General features: G+C 56.7%; 6 protein-coding genes across 6 annotated transcripts in view; 4 read left to right on the forward strand and 2 right to left on the reverse strand.

Moving 5' to 3' along the window:
* MONBRDRAFT_34039 (uncharacterized protein) overlaps positions 1-698 on the reverse strand; it is a 1,081-nt gene extending 383 nt beyond the window's left edge. Inside the window, exons 1-3 of the mRNA XM_001749296.1 lie at positions 570-698; positions 221-407; positions 1-90 (exon numbers count right to left, since the gene is read on the reverse strand). The exon at positions 1-90 is cut by the window's left edge and continues 79 nt beyond it. Coding sequence (XP_001749348.1) covers positions 1-90; positions 221-261 — 131 coding nt within the window. The 5' untranslated portion in view covers positions 262-407; positions 570-698. The remainder of the gene's footprint in view (positions 91-220; positions 408-569) is intronic.
* Positions 699-826: 128 nt separating this feature from the next.
* Positions 827-3,735, forward strand: MONBRDRAFT_34040 (uncharacterized protein; the record flags this gene model as incomplete). The annotated part of the gene is made up of 4 exons (XM_001749227.1): positions 827-1,112; positions 1,136-1,431; positions 1,554-2,349; positions 2,588-3,735. The coding sequence occupies 4 exons, from the start codon at positions 827-829 to the stop codon at positions 3,460-3,462; spliced, it is 2,253 nt and encodes a 750-aa protein (XP_001749279.1). The 3' UTR covers positions 3,463-3,735.
* A 105-nt stretch (positions 3,736-3,840) lies between these two features.
* MONBRDRAFT_28817 (uncharacterized protein) lies at positions 3,841-6,362 on the forward strand (the record flags this gene model as incomplete). The annotated part of the gene is made up of 7 exons (XM_001749228.1): positions 3,841-4,049; positions 4,231-4,556; positions 4,668-4,798; positions 5,102-5,356; positions 5,433-5,606; positions 5,723-5,817; positions 5,921-6,362. 7 exons carry the CDS (start codon positions 3,841-3,843, stop codon positions 6,360-6,362), a joined length of 1,632 nt encoding a protein of 543 aa, XP_001749280.1.
* Positions 6,363-6,766: 404 nt separating this feature from the next.
* On the reverse strand, positions 6,767-10,492 carry MONBRDRAFT_34041 (uncharacterized protein; the record flags this gene model as incomplete). Its single annotated transcript, XM_001749297.1, has 14 exons — positions 6,767-6,850; positions 6,977-7,054; positions 7,195-7,288; positions 7,386-7,502; positions 7,613-7,776; positions 7,874-7,954; positions 8,068-8,264; positions 8,317-8,375; positions 8,571-8,715; positions 8,984-9,069; positions 9,205-9,235; positions 9,360-9,441; positions 9,752-9,922; positions 10,202-10,492. The coding sequence occupies 14 exons, from the start codon at positions 10,490-10,492 to the stop codon at positions 6,767-6,769; spliced, it is 1,680 nt and encodes a 559-aa protein (XP_001749349.1).
* A 278-nt stretch (positions 10,493-10,770) lies between these two features.
* Positions 10,771-11,991, forward strand: MONBRDRAFT_28819 (uncharacterized protein; the record flags this gene model as incomplete). Its single annotated transcript, XM_001749229.1, has 1 exon — positions 10,771-11,991. One exon carries the CDS (start codon positions 10,771-10,773, stop codon positions 11,989-11,991), a length of 1,221 nt encoding a protein of 406 aa, XP_001749281.1.
* Positions 11,992-12,546: 555 nt separating this feature from the next.
* Positions 12,547-15,009, forward strand: MONBRDRAFT_28820 (uncharacterized protein; the record flags this gene model as incomplete). Its single annotated transcript, XM_001749230.1, has 1 exon — positions 12,547-15,009. One exon carries the CDS (start codon positions 12,547-12,549, stop codon positions 15,007-15,009), a length of 2,463 nt encoding a protein of 820 aa, XP_001749282.1.
* Positions 15,010-15,123: the final 114 nt, after the last annotated feature.

The raw sequence follows: 15,123 nt of genomic DNA on the forward strand, positions 1-15,123 counted from the left end.
GCATGCCACTGGCACTTGCCCAGCTTGGTCATGGCCTGAAACACGGCCCGCGCATCGTCCGATGCAGTTTCGCTATATGACTGCAATTGCCTGTGCAGTAACAAGCCATCAAACCACACAAGCGTGAAACGGTGTTTCAATGAGCAAACTGTGGGGCAGGTCGACGCATAAGCGGAGGGCGGCTACGCAAACAGGAGTGCGTGATACAGTACAGACTCACCGCTGAGCATCTTGGACTGCGGCGCGGATGCGCTTGTTCATTTCATCAACGTTGAGGTGACCAGCTTCCGGCCGGCGGCCAATCGGCTTGCCTGGAACAGCCGTGACACTTTCCAGAACGTCATAGCTAAAGAAGCGCAAATCGAAGACGTTGGGATCTGTTGTGCGAGGCTTCGTCGTCTTTTGTGCTAAGGGGGTCAAAAACATCAGGACGGCCAAGGCGGCCCATTCGCGCGGCCCGTCGTGCAAAGTCATGCAAGCAAGGCACGGGTGAGAGGAAGTCGGGCACTGACGGGAGCAAAGCAGGCGAGCAAGTGAATCGTTTACATCGATGCCACACGAATACATACAAATAGCCAGGAACTTGTGTGTGTCACTGCAGCTGTAAAGGGATCCAGTCACCTTCTCGCCCTGCACCGTGACCACCTCCACCTCCGCGCCCAGCAGCGAAGGCGCCGATCCGGTTGCCGTTGCTGCCGCCATGTTCCCAACTACTGTTGTGTATGAAAATGGCCAACCCACTCTCGTCTGACAAAGCCAGCTATTTTTAGGCCACCGAGCAGTCACTGAAATTTGAATGTTACGGAGAGGGAAAAATGCTGTCCAAATGATTCAGACCCTGTGTTGCTTCCAAGTGCAACGTGTGTGTGTGTGTGTGTGTGTGTGTGTGTGTGTGTGTGTGTGTGTGTGTGTGTGTGTGTGTGTGTGTGTGTGTGTGTGTGTGTGTGTGTGTGTGTGTGTGTGTGTGTGTGTGTGTGTGTGTGACCGTTGGGGCAGTGGCATTTTATTCGTCCCCGAGCGCTTGTCCTGCTACCACTGGCTGTGCAAGTCGCAGCGGGCGGCAGGCGGCAGCTGGCAGCTGGCAGCAGCACCGGCCTGCCGTTGCTGTCTGGGTTTTGTCCATTGGATGACCCAGCCAGTATGGCTGGTGATGGCCATGGTGACGATGCCCCGGCCAAGATGGTCGGCGGCGGTCGGCTCAAACTCAAACTCAAGGTGAAACGGCCAACGCCCGAGGTCAAGGCGGAGGAAAAACCAAAGAGCAAACCCAAGCCCAAGGCGAAAGCCCGCACTGACCAGGCCGCTCGAGAAGAGGCTGACAGTCTTCTGCCCATGGCCGACCTGCTCTCACCCGTGGCCTCTTACAATAATTTTCAAATGGACTATCATTTCAATACAAACCTTCGGCAAGCCCTGAACCTCTGTTACAAGGTTGGTTTCGTCGCCTCTAATATTTATTGAAACGGTTGCGTCAATCGCGCAATGTAAGCGACCTGTCCTCGATGGTCACGTCAAATCTCATCGTCTTTTCTGATTCAATGTGCTCCTGATAGGCCGTGACTCAGGTCAAATCCCCTGATGGCAAAGGTCTATGTGCCACCCATTTTATGGGCCCGCCCGAGGATGCGGATTTGGGGACTTTGAACTCAAACAAGCCCACCATTTGGCTGGACCAAATTGCGGAAAAGATTGAAACAGGCCTCTATCGTGATCTGCCTCCCCTCGCCGAAGACGTGCGCATGCTGACCAACAACGTTCGGGTCCTTTATCCTGACGACTCGATCCGCTATCGACAAGCCGTTGCCATGCAAGAGGCACTGGCCCCCGTCTACGAGACGGAACTGCGGCGAATGCGACGTGAACGCGCTCTTTTGAACCTGGCCAAGTCTCTCAAGGATAGCCAGGAGACCACGGCCAAGCCGCCACCCAAAGATCCCAGCTCAAAGGCCACCTCCTTTTGCCCAATCTGCAGTCAGACCTTTGCCGTCCGCTCTTCCATCAGTCGTCATCTCAAGCGCAAACACGGTCTATCCCCGGAGCAAGCGAAGGAGATGGTTCGCAACCAAGTTGAGCGAGCCGCGTCTCCATCGCAGGCACCCTCGACATCGGTACCCGCTACCCCCTCGGCCGCAGATCAGGATGCCTCGGCAAGCACGCCCTCGAAGCGTCCACTCGCCTTGAATGGCAATCGACTCCCCGATCAGGTTGACCCAAAGGTCGAGGCCGTCGTTCTCGAGGCTGTGCGAACTGCCAAGGACATGGTAACGCGTTCCAAGACCCCCGCTACCGTCCGACCGGCCCGCGCCACCATGTTTATCGTCAAAATGGGCAAGAGCATTTATCCTCAAGGTGGGTTCTTGCTTCCAGATGTTGTTCAAGGGCCTGGGGTGGTGTCATGATTGCCAGTGATGATTGCATACTGCATTTTCTGACACCTCTACTCTGAGACCAGCGTCAAAGATTTTAATTGTGATAACTGACGGCTGATTGAGACCACCCCACCCTTAACCGCGCACGGCACAACCGCTCGTGGATGTGTCACCAACACTTATTGTCGCGTTTGTTGGTTGCTGTTGTTTCTTTCCAGCTGCACTGAAAATTCTCCAAGAATGTGGACACCACGTGCCCATGCACTATATTGAACTGACGCGGCTTGCGCAAGAAAAAGGCTACGTCACGAGCGTGACCAGCACCACACCTGGCACGATGAATTCCCAGCTCAACCGATGCCTCGACTTTTACCCAACTGGTGACGGCTTCTTTGGTCTCTGTGAATGGCGCGACGACTGTGGCGTCGTGCCCGGCCCGCCCGTCGCTGGTAGTGGAAGCAAGGCTGCTGAAGAGGGCGTTGGTGAACATCCCACTGACGAGATGGTGCATCACAGCGAGGCATCAGCGCGCATGCTGCCGCCACCCGAGCTCACGGCCATTATTGCCATGGAATTGGCTGTGGAGCGTCAACTCAGGCTCTCCTCTTTGGTCCCCGTTCTGGAGGCTGTGGTGGCCCAGCAAGAAGCTGAGCTGGTGCGCTCGCGCATGGCCGACTACGAGTGCCAAGTTCACTCGGCCAAGAGCAAGGTGGACAAGCTTCGTCAGGACTTTGAACAGCAACGCAAGTTGTTCCGGGCCAAGCGAGCTCAAGAGGAGGCAGCCAAAGCAGCCAAGGCCAAGCAAGCTAAGCTCGAAGAGGATGGCCTTCCTGAAGAGGAGGGCGATGAGGATGATATGGCGCCCCCGGGTTCAAGCACAGACGGGACGGCCGGCAAGACCGAGTCGGATGCGGACCGGCGAGCGCGCAGCATGTATGACTATTGGCGCGATGAGTTCTGCTCCCCTTCGCTGCGTCTTTTGAAAACCCACCACCACCACCCGCCCCAGGCCGATGGGCCTGAGCATTACGTGACTCGCATGCCCTGGCTGCAGCGTGCGCTGGGCTACGATATGATGGGAGATGCTGTTTAGATGACGTCTGATAAGGGTGATGTGCTCTTCGACCTTGTAAACACTTCTCCATTTACAGCGTGTTTAAACGACTTGATTTTTTTAAATTCTTTTTAGCCAACCTTCTTGTACTTTTCCACGAGACCGCCCTTTGCAAGGGGGTCTTTGGGCCGCTTGCTCTCTTTTTTTTTGATGAGAAGTGGAAGTGGTTTCTTTTCCTGTTTGAGGTTCTGCTGTGCAGACTTGTTGTCGCGCTCGCGTCTTTCTTGAACCGTGTTTGTTGTGTTTGTCACAAAATTGACGCTCGAGCGCTATCCTAACACCTATAAACAGCTCGGTCGCTCGTGCTGCATACGCAACCTCCGTGCATGCATTGCTTCTAATGTCAGACACTTTTGGATGCCTGAGTGTGGTCGTGTGCTCTCTCTCTTTCTCTCTCTCTCTCTCTCTCTCTCTCTCTCTCTCTCTCTCTCTCTCTCTCTCTCTCATATTTCTCTCTCCTGTTTTACTGTCGGGATTGATCCGAGCGCCTTTGAACGTGGCATGCCTGGGCTGATCTGCATCGGTGGAACCAATGGCCAGCCAGACCCGGTAAGGCGTGCCGATCGGTGCGAATGAGGAGGAAGGCCTCGCGTGTGGTGGTTTTTTCGCCGTGAGATCCATCCTTGAAATGATGTTTTGCTTGCCTGCACACTGGTTGCAGGCACACCTGTCAAAGATTCCGGCTGCAGCAGTACACAACGGCCATCCGGGCAATCGGACCCTGCTAGAGGACTAATCTGTGTCCAGCTCGGCCGCTCAAGCACATTTGCTTGTTCCATTCGACCTGAGCTACGCACGCACAGCGCACGCACGCACGTACATACTCTACACAACAAGCCGTGCGGGTGTCCGTGACACCATGGAGCGCCGCGGCACACGAGTGGCTCGTCGTGAGGGCGATAACATCTTGGCCGTGCCTCGGCGACCGAGCCGCGTCACGACAGATGACCCGGACCCGGACATCCGACTCTCCTTCATCGCCTACGATCGAGAAGCGCCCGTCGTAGCGCTGGAGCGGCGCTCCAACAAGGGTTTGTTTGGAACAGCCGCCGGCGTGCTCAAGGCAACAACTGGTGAGCAACCCCCACGCGCACCCCCACGCTTGCCCCGATCCCGTTCTTTCTCGCACACTCCCTCTTGAGTTGGGCAACCTGAGGCCATCCTCACCTTCTCGTTTGCTTTAGGACGCGAACACATGCAGAAGCCCAGCGACGCTGCTGCCCTCGAGGCGTACGAACGCGCGCGACGCCTCGCCAAGGATCAAGCTCGAGCTTATGGCAAGATTAGCCGCCAGGTCAAGGTCTCACCCAACCCAGTACGAGTGCCCTCGATCCACCTCGGGGCTGACTCGGATGCAGACAGTGACAACGACGCTTTTGCGAGTGGCCCGCAAAGCCCCCGCTTGACCTCGGACCAGCCCCATCCCCCACCCCCGTCCCCGCCCACACGGGGCAACAGCAACCCGCTCCTGAACGTCGAAGATACACATCGCGCTCGATCCAGCTCCCTGGCCCACCAACCCTTGACCCCACCCGCGCCGCCTCGTCGAACCTCCCTGGGCAGCACGTCTGCCACCACGAGCCCCCACATGAGCCCCAACACGCGGCGCCGCCTTCAGGTGCATCTCGACGAGCTTTCCCCTCAAGTCCGCTCCGGGGATCGCCTACTGGCACCCCGCAGTCCCAAAGACCGTGTCCGCGCCGATGGTATCCTCCATTCCGCTGCTAGCGCCGACAACCTGGCAGATCTCGTCGTCACATCCGCTGTTCTGGACGAGACCAGCGACGAGGCGGCGCAGGCTGGTGCCCAGCGGTTTGCTGCCGGTGATCTCCCGCTCGTGCAGTTCTTTCCCCTTTGGCTCTGCCCTTTTGAAGTAGGTCCAAAGCTTGCGTTCAGTTTGACGCGTGTCTCATGCCTCTCATACCCAATCTATATAATGTGCATGGTAGCTTCCCAGTAAGCAAGAGAAGAAGCGCCAGCAGCTGATCGATAGCCTGCACCACCAGTGCCACAATCTACACCGCGCCACCCAACGCATCGTTGGCAAGACCGAGGCGGTGATCAAAAAGGACATGGCTGCCTTTGAGAAGACGGAAACGGCCGCAATGCAGCGCAGCGTCAAAGTCAGCTGTCCGCGCCAGCTTGGACCGTTCTCGTTCATGCGGCTCGTCTATGTCTGTCCCCCCCTTGACTGGCGCGCGTTTTCGCTGGTTTGCCCCCCCCCCCCCACCATCTGTAGGCCGAGACAAAAGCCGTTTTACAGAACGTAACGGACTCGACGCAACGGAAGCTGCTTAAAAATCAGATCCAAGAGCGTGCCACTGACCGACTGCGGTACGCTTCACTACGCAGGGCCTATCTGGGGCCGACGCCATTCGCTCTTGCCTCGGATTGTTTGCCGTACCCTCACTTTGGCTTGCTATCCCCCTGGACTCAGGGTGCATCTCAAGCAACGGCAGCAAATGCACCAGCGACGATTGCTGGACTTGCTGGCAACGCGCGTACATCTCATGCATGAGGTCCAGCTTCAACAGCTCAAGAGCCTTCGCGAATTTGATACCAACGCGTTTCAAGATGCGCGCCAAAGCACAGGCAAGGCCGTCGATAAAACGCTCAAAGAGGCCACCAAGACCTTCACCAAGACCTCTCAAGAAGCACGCGCTGCCAAGGGTGCTGCTAAAGAGCAGTTGCGGCAAGAGCTCGTGATTGAGGCTACCGATCATAAGGTCGTGGTCGCTCGTACCCTTGATGCGCAAGAGAGCACCTTGCGCGAAAGCTACCAGCAGCTGGCGCACGCGATGGACCGCTTCTACGATTTGCAGTTGGCCGACATTGCCAGCATCGCCCGTGCTGCTGTTCCACAGCACTCTAGCGCATGACCCTACCAGGCATTTTTTTGCTTCTTGTTTCTCACCATCAGCTTCCGCGCTTGATCGGAAACTTGCTTCGTGCGACGGCCAGCGTGGCGGCAACTTTTACCCCCGCATCTTGTTCAAGGCGCATCTTTGCCCTGCTCGTCCGCCCTCGTGTGCAATTCATCAAATTATCCCGACACACCCAAGTCAAGAATGCTTGCACAATACTTGACTTCTCAATTTCGTGGTCAGCTGCCAAAATTTAATCGGCAACACGTGCCCAGCATCTTCACGGGACGCGAGACACACCCACGTGGATGTCATGGCATGAACACAGCGTGGCTCTCGCGCTACTCCAAAGCGCCCATATGTACACATCTGTGACTCTGTTTGTCTCGGCATGCCAATGTTGCCTTTGATCACTCAATCTAGTGGTCGTGGAACCCAAAGTCGGCCGCAAGCGAATCAGCCACAACACCCTGGATGGTAGGCCGAATCGATGTGATTGCCACCTAAAGAGAAAACGGCGGTCCCAAGCACCAAGAGCGGCGTGGTTGTGCGTGAGCTCAGTTGCGCCAGCATCCAGGCAAGGGCACAAGCATTGATGGCGTAGACCACACACACACACACACACACACCTGATTCATTTCAAGAGAGCAAGCAGGCAGCGGTAGCGTGAACGTTTGATCCTTCTCCAACCATTCGGCAAAGGCAGCCTAAGACCAGCAAAGCACCGAGCAACGTCAGAAATCATGTTAGGTGCGACGAAGGCAGCACGTAGAGCAGTGCAAGCCTCGGCGTAGCTGTCCGATAGCAGCGTGCTAGACGCGAACCAGTCCAATCAACTAGAACTGACCTCGTTGTCAAAATCATACTGTTGACGACGGTGCGAGTCCCGAAAGTAAATGACACCCTGCGCGTCCCGAATGATCGAGTGCGTTTCGGGTGGCCTGTGGTCCCGAAAAGTGGGCAGCAGGGACGGCTTGAGGTGTAGTATGCAACGGCGCAAGCTTGAGCAAACTTGGCATCAGGAAATGATGGACATACCGAGTCATGACAAGGGCACACTCGCGGGTATGGCGGATCTCGACTGAGGGCTCCTCGCGCGCCTCGGCATGTGTCACGGGCTCCCATTCTTCGCTCAAGGAGGTCCGAGACGAAATCCTTGAGGGGATGAATTGTGCATGAGTGACGGGGGCTTGGTCAGAGCACAAGTGGCGGGACTAGATGTTATCGCAGAGGAACACGCGATACTATGTACTCTGGCAGCTTACTTGGGCGCCTCTTCGGCAGCAACAGCTTGCATGAGGCAGGCTATCAGCCCAGCTTTGCCAAATTGATGAAAAGCCTCTTCGCCAGCAATTTCCCAAAAGTCGGCTTCACTGATGGTGGCGGGCTTGAGTAACGTCACGACCTGCGTTGTAAAGGTTACCGCATCCTGACAAAAAGACGGCGACATGATGCGAAGGGTTCTTTAAGAGGAATTGTTGCCCACCAGGCATGAATAAGCTCAGGCAACTCACGACGTGACCTACCGCGGGAATGCCGAGCTGGCGCACAACAAAGGGCAAAGCCTCGGCAATTTCGACGTGACGATCCGCGTTGGGATTGACGGCCTGTGCCGTTGCAGCGACAAGAGCAGCCCATTCAATTGACAGGTGTGGTTAGAAAAAACCCAGCGAGGGCTTGGGCTGTAGGGGATGATGCGAGCATGAAACGAATCACGTACGCGAGCGTCCTGATAGGCAAGGATGCCACGGGCAATGTTGTCACTCCAAATATCGGGGGAGGGTACCTCGGTGCCGGATCCGACCACAAAGCGCACTGTATTGACACCGGCGATGTAGGTACAGGCCGAGGTGCCCTGCTGCGGGACCTTGTCAAACTGGGTCCGCGGATGCTTTCCAGTGTGCCAGGGCTTGACTCCTTATAAAGGCAAGGCAAGGCAAGGCAAGGCAAGGACCTGGGTTGAGCATACCCACGCCATAGATCGTGTAGCAGGCGCAAAACCCGAAAAATCGGCTGCCTGAGGCTGACCTGAGACATCATCCCGTTCGTGGCCCGTCATGGCAAAAGGATAAAGATTGCTGGCAAAGGTTTTGTGCGTGGTTGTCAAGTGGACAGCACGGACGGGTGAAAACAAGAGGACAAGCGGGGCACAGTGCTACAAAGCAAAAGCTGAGCGCTCGTGCAAGCGTTCAGGCAGAAATGGGGAAGAGCAATGGTGCGGACCGAAAAACAATTTCCTCGCGAACATGGTTGGGCGTTTTGAAGCCCGTGATGCGAAGCAGGTAATTGAGCACGTCGGCGTCTAGCGGAGGGAAGGCCGAGAGGCGGAGAGAGACAGTTTTGGTTTGAGCCTTACACCAGGCGCGAGCTGATTGAAGCCCGGATACAAGCACGGCCAGTTTATGCGGCATGGCAAAAGCAAAGGCAGATGGGTAACCTGAGACGGCGGGTGTTCGAGTCCGAAGGTCTTTGAAGCATTTGGAGCAGAGACCCATTTGATCTGGAGTGTTGGCCAGGGCGTGCCCCCACAGTGAGGTGGTTCGCGAGCTGAGGCAGCAAAAAAAGTCGAAAGAGATACGAAGCCTCATTTGCTGATCACGCACATCTGAGCGACGATAAAACGTGTGGAGACTTACCGGGATTCCCCGTGTAGCCGCACTTGGCAGCGCAGGGCATGGAGAGGGGCAAGTCGATGGAGAAGGAGTGGTCTCGTTCGGGGGATCTAAATGGGTGCAGGCCCGCGCATATGAGTGGTGGGGCAAGCGACTGGGCGAGGGACAGGGCGAGGAGCCGTAGCGGTCGGGTTCAGAAGGTCAGTGCAGGGACCCTCATGCCCAGCTTGAGGGCATGGTCGTACCGGACAAAGGACATGGCTCGAAGATTACCGCCTGCACCTCGGCAGCGCGTTTGATTGGTGGAGATACGGGTACCGGAACGTTCAGATGAGGTGCTGGCGCGAAAAATCGATCAGAACAACAGAAAGAAGAAAAGAAAAATGACCTTGAAGCAAACCAAAGAAAGCACTGCTGCCTACGTTGAAGCCGTCGATTGTCGCGTGGGGTGGCAGGGTCGTCGTCTGGGACGTTGGCACTGGCTGGGGGCCCAGCGGCGGCGACGGTGGCGACAGCAGCGGCAGCCACCATGGCTGTGGCCAGAGCCGACTCTGGTTGTGCTTTCTTCTTGCCTTTGGAAGCCGTCGTAGAAGCAGCTGCTTGCCCAGCTGCCGGTGAACCTGTGGCTACCGCCGGGGCTGCGCGTGTCGCGGCCTTTTCCTCGGCGTGCGCAGGGGCAGGCTTACGTTTGCAACCGACGCTGGCGGTCAGTGATGGAACAGCACCGTGCACCGTGCACCTGTTTCCTCTCCCTGCCCACCCTGGACCACAATTCAAAGTAAAAGAACGTACCGACTTGCTCCGTGGCTTTCGAAAGAAGTACTTGCGCTTTGCGCCGCCCGTGGTCGCCGCCGCCGCCGCCGTCGCAGCACTGCCATCACCCTCTGCCATTGCACACACACACACACAGAGAGAGAGAGAGAGAGAGAGAGAGAGAGAGAGAGAGAGAGAGAGAGAGAGAGACTGAAGACGAGCAGAGCGCAGAGAGGGTGTTGTGGGCTTGATACACGCGCGTGTAAAATTAAAGGGCAATTCAGAGACTTTCCAAGAGCGTGGCACAGAGACAGCAAGAGACGACAGAGGGAGAAACAGAGAGAGAAAAATTCAGAGAGTTGGAGCAAAGTAGAAGGTGTTCGCTTTGAACAACAGAGGAGAATCAGAGATCTTTTACACCTGGAGAAATTGAATAGAGAAGAGAAGTTACGACAAATCTTCAACATCTCATATACCTCATTCACAAACTATGCTTGAGCTACCTATCACATCTTCATGTGCTTGTAAAACTGAGTATATAATTAAAAAGATGACAAATGCGGAGTGCTTGTCCGTCACTATTTTCGCATACTGGCGCTTACGTTCGAACTCGTTAACACACACACACACACACACACACACACGCGATCGTGCGCCATGACTCGACTCGGCCTTGGCGGTGCGGCTGGTGTGGTAGGGATCTGGCTGCTGCTGGTGGGAGGTCAGGTGGGGTGCTGGGCACAGTCGAGCGCCTGCACTGCAGGTTTTTGTCAGGAGCATTACATTCAGCTTGATGAAAACGTGGGCTGCCGACGAGGATGCAACTTTAGTGCTGACTGCTCGGCTTGCTGGACGCTGAGCTCGGCGGCGAGTGGCCCGTGCTTTGATGGCTGTCTGCATGAGCAAGATATGATGGCCCGCTCTGGCAGCATGCCTTCCGGTATGAAGGTTCCTTGTTGTTATGGACCCAAAGCTTGTGCCTGTGCGTGAAGGAAGCTCGCTTCGTCTCACAGGTCTATTTTGCAATTCACTCCCTGGTGCCAGAGGCCACGATCGAGATGGATGATGAGGGCAGCATTCACATCCTGGCGGGTCAAGCGACTGAAGGAGGTGCTGCGACCAAGATTCTCGTCAATGGAATCGACATTATGGCTCGGCTGTCTGACCTGGAGACTCGGCTTGATGCGCTTCAAAACCAGCGCTTTGTTGTGGCGGCACCGAGACCGCTGCTGGAATCCGCTACTCGGCGCATTCTCTCGCTTGAAGTTACGCGCCTCTTTGCTGGCCGGGATGTGTGGAGCGTTTTGATGGCATGCCCGGAAACGGGCGAGTTTCTGGACTTGGTGCTCGAGTCTGACATGACGACGCGCAATTTGGTGGTCTTGAGCAACACATCACTCGGGGCCGCCTACATTCGCAGCGCTGACTTGGATGGCGATGGTGATCTGGATGTGCTGACTGCCAGCCGTCTTGATGACACGGTGGCTTGGTTTGAGCAGGACCCCGTCAATCGCACTTTTGAGCGCCATATCATCACCACTTCTGCTGAATTCGTGGTGAGTGCCGAGCCCGTCGACCTGGATGGCGACGGCGACCTCGACGTTGTGAGTGCCAGCGTCCATGACAATACGATTGCTTGGTACCGCAACGATATTGACTCGGGCCAAGGCTTTTCGGCTGGCCTAATTGTGAGCAACACAGCGGGTGGGCCGTGGGCAGTCCAGGCGGCTGATCTCGATGGCGACGGTGATCAAGACCTCATAAGTGCCAACTTTTACAACGGCACAGTGAGTTGGTACACCAACCACCGCCTGGGCACCTCGACGCCACCCAGCTTTAGCTCCCATATATTGGGGGACGGTGCCTATGGTGCTATTTCTGCCCTCGTGGGCGACCTGGACTCGGATGGCTTGCCAGACATTGTCGTGGGCTGTGCCTACACGCGTTATATTTTATGGTACCGCAACCTGGGCCAAGGCACCTTTGATATGGCACAACGCATCCCGACCGCGGCCTTTGGGACCAATGCTGTGAGGGCTTGGGATGTGGACAATGATGGCGATTTGGATTTGTTGGGGGCCAGCACCTATGGCGACCAGCTCTCCTGGTACCGCAACCTGGGTAATGGCACCTTTACCGAAGTTGTGATTGACGCGGCTGCCGATGGCGTGCGAGATGTCATGGCCGCGGACCTGGACGGCGATGGTGTCCTCGAGCTCGTTGCCGCGTTGCGCGAGGGACAACAGCTCCTCTACTACAACGTGGAGCGATGGGCCTGATGCAATGGTATCTGAATGGCAGCGGTAGAATAATGTGGCGTGAATGGGCGGTCGCTTTGGCATGCGGTTCTTGCTCGATCCTGTATGAACGCGTGTCTGTACTTGGTTTACGTCTTGGCATGGCTCCCCAGCTCAAGCACATCAAGCATATCCGTGTACACATTTTTTACGCCGCGCGTTCATCTGATTGTGCATCTGGGCGAGGGGGTTTGGTTAATTTGGACCAGTTTTGTGTGCACGCGTGTGCTTGCTTTTTATCAGCCCACGTCCATCGGCTGTCAGCCTCATCCAAGGGCAGGGCATTCACGCAGACACCGGATTGGCCGGATTTGCCATCCAAATGCAGCTGCTTGAATTGTATTGAGAGATAGGTCACATGCCTTTGTTGATGTTTTAATCATATATATCTAACATGTAAATCTCTCTCTCTCGTCCAAGCAAAAAGCAAGGAGAGAAACATTTTGTTGACGAGTGTGTTGCTGTTTTGCATGTCAAGTCAAACCGAGAGCAATGGCAGTGCCGTCGGCGGTAAGGGCGGGGTTGTTGATGCGGATGATGCTGCTCATGATGATGATGGGGATGGGGGTTCGGGCGAGGGCGGTGGGGGCGGCACCAGGGATTGATGTGTGGCCCAATTCAACCGTCTTGCCGGCGGGTACCGCAGCGATCGCCATTACCGTGCGTGCGGAGGAGACCGACGCCCGCTGTCGGTGGGCGCTGACCGTGCCCCCGCCTGCCTTTGCCGAGATGAACAACTTCACCGCGTACGACCATGGCAATGCCACGCTTCAGCTCAGTTTGCGCCAGGATGGCAACACAACCCTGCTGGCCATCCGCTGCCAACCCCCTGATGCCGACGAGGACGCCGATTGGATCGCCCGCGTCTACCGCCCCGTTCCCTCCATCAATAACAACTTTCCCAAGGTGGCCAACCTCTGGGGCTCTGGCCATTTTCAGCACAACCTTTCCCACGCTGCCAGCCACGTCTCCCTCTGGCTCGGTGCCGACTTTACGCCCGACCAAATGCTGCAGCTCCGACGCTACAATGATCAGACCCTCCTTCTGACCAGCACCAACGCCGTCGAGGGCCATGATGGCCTCCCCGAACGCTACTACCTCCACAACGTCTCGGGCCAAAGCAAGAAGGACCGGCTCTCCACATGGCCCGGCTCTTATCGCCTCGACCTGACCAAACCCGAGGTCGCGCTCTACAAAGCCCAACACATGTACAGTCTCGTCTTTGGTGGCTCCAACGCCTCCGCCCCAGCCCTCCCCTACGACGGCATCTTTGTTGACAATGTCTACATGACTCAGAGCTGGCAAAAAACAGACGTCAACGGCAATCCCTTCTACCCCGATCCAGATGGCACTGGTCAACCGATGTTTGCGGCCGAGTTTGATCGCCTCTGGCGGGCCGGTGTCACGCTCGAACTCACCACCTTTCGCCAACTCATGCCCGGTGCCGTCATGTCTGGCCACTCCACCGACCCCCACGATCCCACCCTGCGTGCCATCTTCAACGCTCGCAATATCGGCTTTACCCTTCCCAGTATCATCGAGGGCCTCGATGACTTTGACGGCGCCCTGCAAGCCTACGCCGACTGGTTCGACGTGCCTCACCAACCCCACATCACCGTCATGGAGAGCGCCATTCAGCTCCAGATCGGCTACGGCTACGGCTTTGACTCTCAAATCCTCGCCGGCTCCATCCCCGCCAGCACCCTCAGCTTTGCCCGTCACTACTACTCATACATGCGCTTTGGACTGGCCTTTGTCCTCATGTACGATGGCTACTTTACTCACGAAATTGGCGACAGCAGCCACGGCCAGGATTGGTGGTATGATGAGATGGGTTTTGCTCTCGGTGAACCTCTGGCCCCTGTCCTACCTGCTCTTCCCGCCCCTGCCAACCAGCCCATCCAAGCCTTCCCCATGAACAAATCCGCTTGGAGCTTTTGGAGCTCCACCCCAGGCAACATTAGCCTGCAATGGGACTGTGCCGGCCCCAACGCTCAGTGCAACGCCTCCGCCACCGTCACTCAGGTCCTTCCCAGCAACAGCAAGGCCGACTTTTACAGCAATACCTTCAACATCACCGCCGGACTCCGGTACAACATCAGCTTTGCTGCCCGCACCACCAGTCCCAACTGCTCACTCGAACTCAATGCCCGTCAGAACGGCGGGCACTGGTCTGCCTACGGCCTTGACTCCCCCGTTTGGATCGACGCAACTTGGTCCACCTTCAACCGCATCTTTACTGCCACTGCCACCGACCCCCGTGCTCGCCTCTCCTTTTACCTGGGCCAGTGTGCCGGCACCACTACCATTGGCTCAGTTGTCGCCTATCCTGCCTCTGCCCCCGTTCTTCGTCGTGACTTTGAAAATGGCGTGGTCCTGCTCAACGGTGACAATTCCGCCCACAACATCAGCGTCGGGAGCGGCTTTGCTCACATCGAGGGTGAGCAAGCCCCCCGCTGGCAATACATTGTTGACGACGCATCGCCCAGCTTTAGTGCCGACAACACCACCTGGTCCCAGGCCTCCATCGAGGGTGGCTACAGCCTGGCTCACCCCACCGACGAGGTCAACTCGGGCCCTTACTTCCACCAGTGGGCCTCCTCCTGCCGCCTGTCCCAAACTCCGGGCGCCACCAGCAGTTGGGACCTTGGCATTCTGGATAAGGATGTCTACAACGTGTCAACCTGGTGGCCCGCATTACCCAAGGCCGACAGCGAATGGTCTGCCAACGCCTCCTTTGAGGTTCGCGATCGGGATGGCACGGTGGTTAGCCAAGCAACTCTGGACCAACGCAGCAACGGCGACACGTGGCACGCCATTGCCACCAACCTGTCCCTCGCGCCGGGCACCACCGTACATCTGACCTGTCGCGACGACCAAGGCCGGGCTTGCGTGGCTGACGCCATTCTTGTGCAATCCGCTTCCCGATACAATAATGGCCAACCCACCGATACTGTGCGACTTGCCGCCATGGATGGCATTATTCTTCGGCGCATCTAGCCGCCCCAACAGCCGCCTTTGTGACACGTGCAAGCGTCTTGTGTAGTATTAGTTAGCTTAGAAGTCGTCGTGTTTTTTTTTATGTGATGTAGTCAACCGGCATCGGGTTTCGCC

Source organism: Monosiga brevicollis, genomic scaffold (genome assembly GCF_000002865.3).
Source record: "Monosiga brevicollis MX1 MONBRscaffold_29 genomic scaffold, whole genome shotgun sequence".
NCBI classification, from domain to species: domain Eukaryota; class Choanoflagellata; order Craspedida; family Salpingoecidae; genus Monosiga; species Monosiga brevicollis.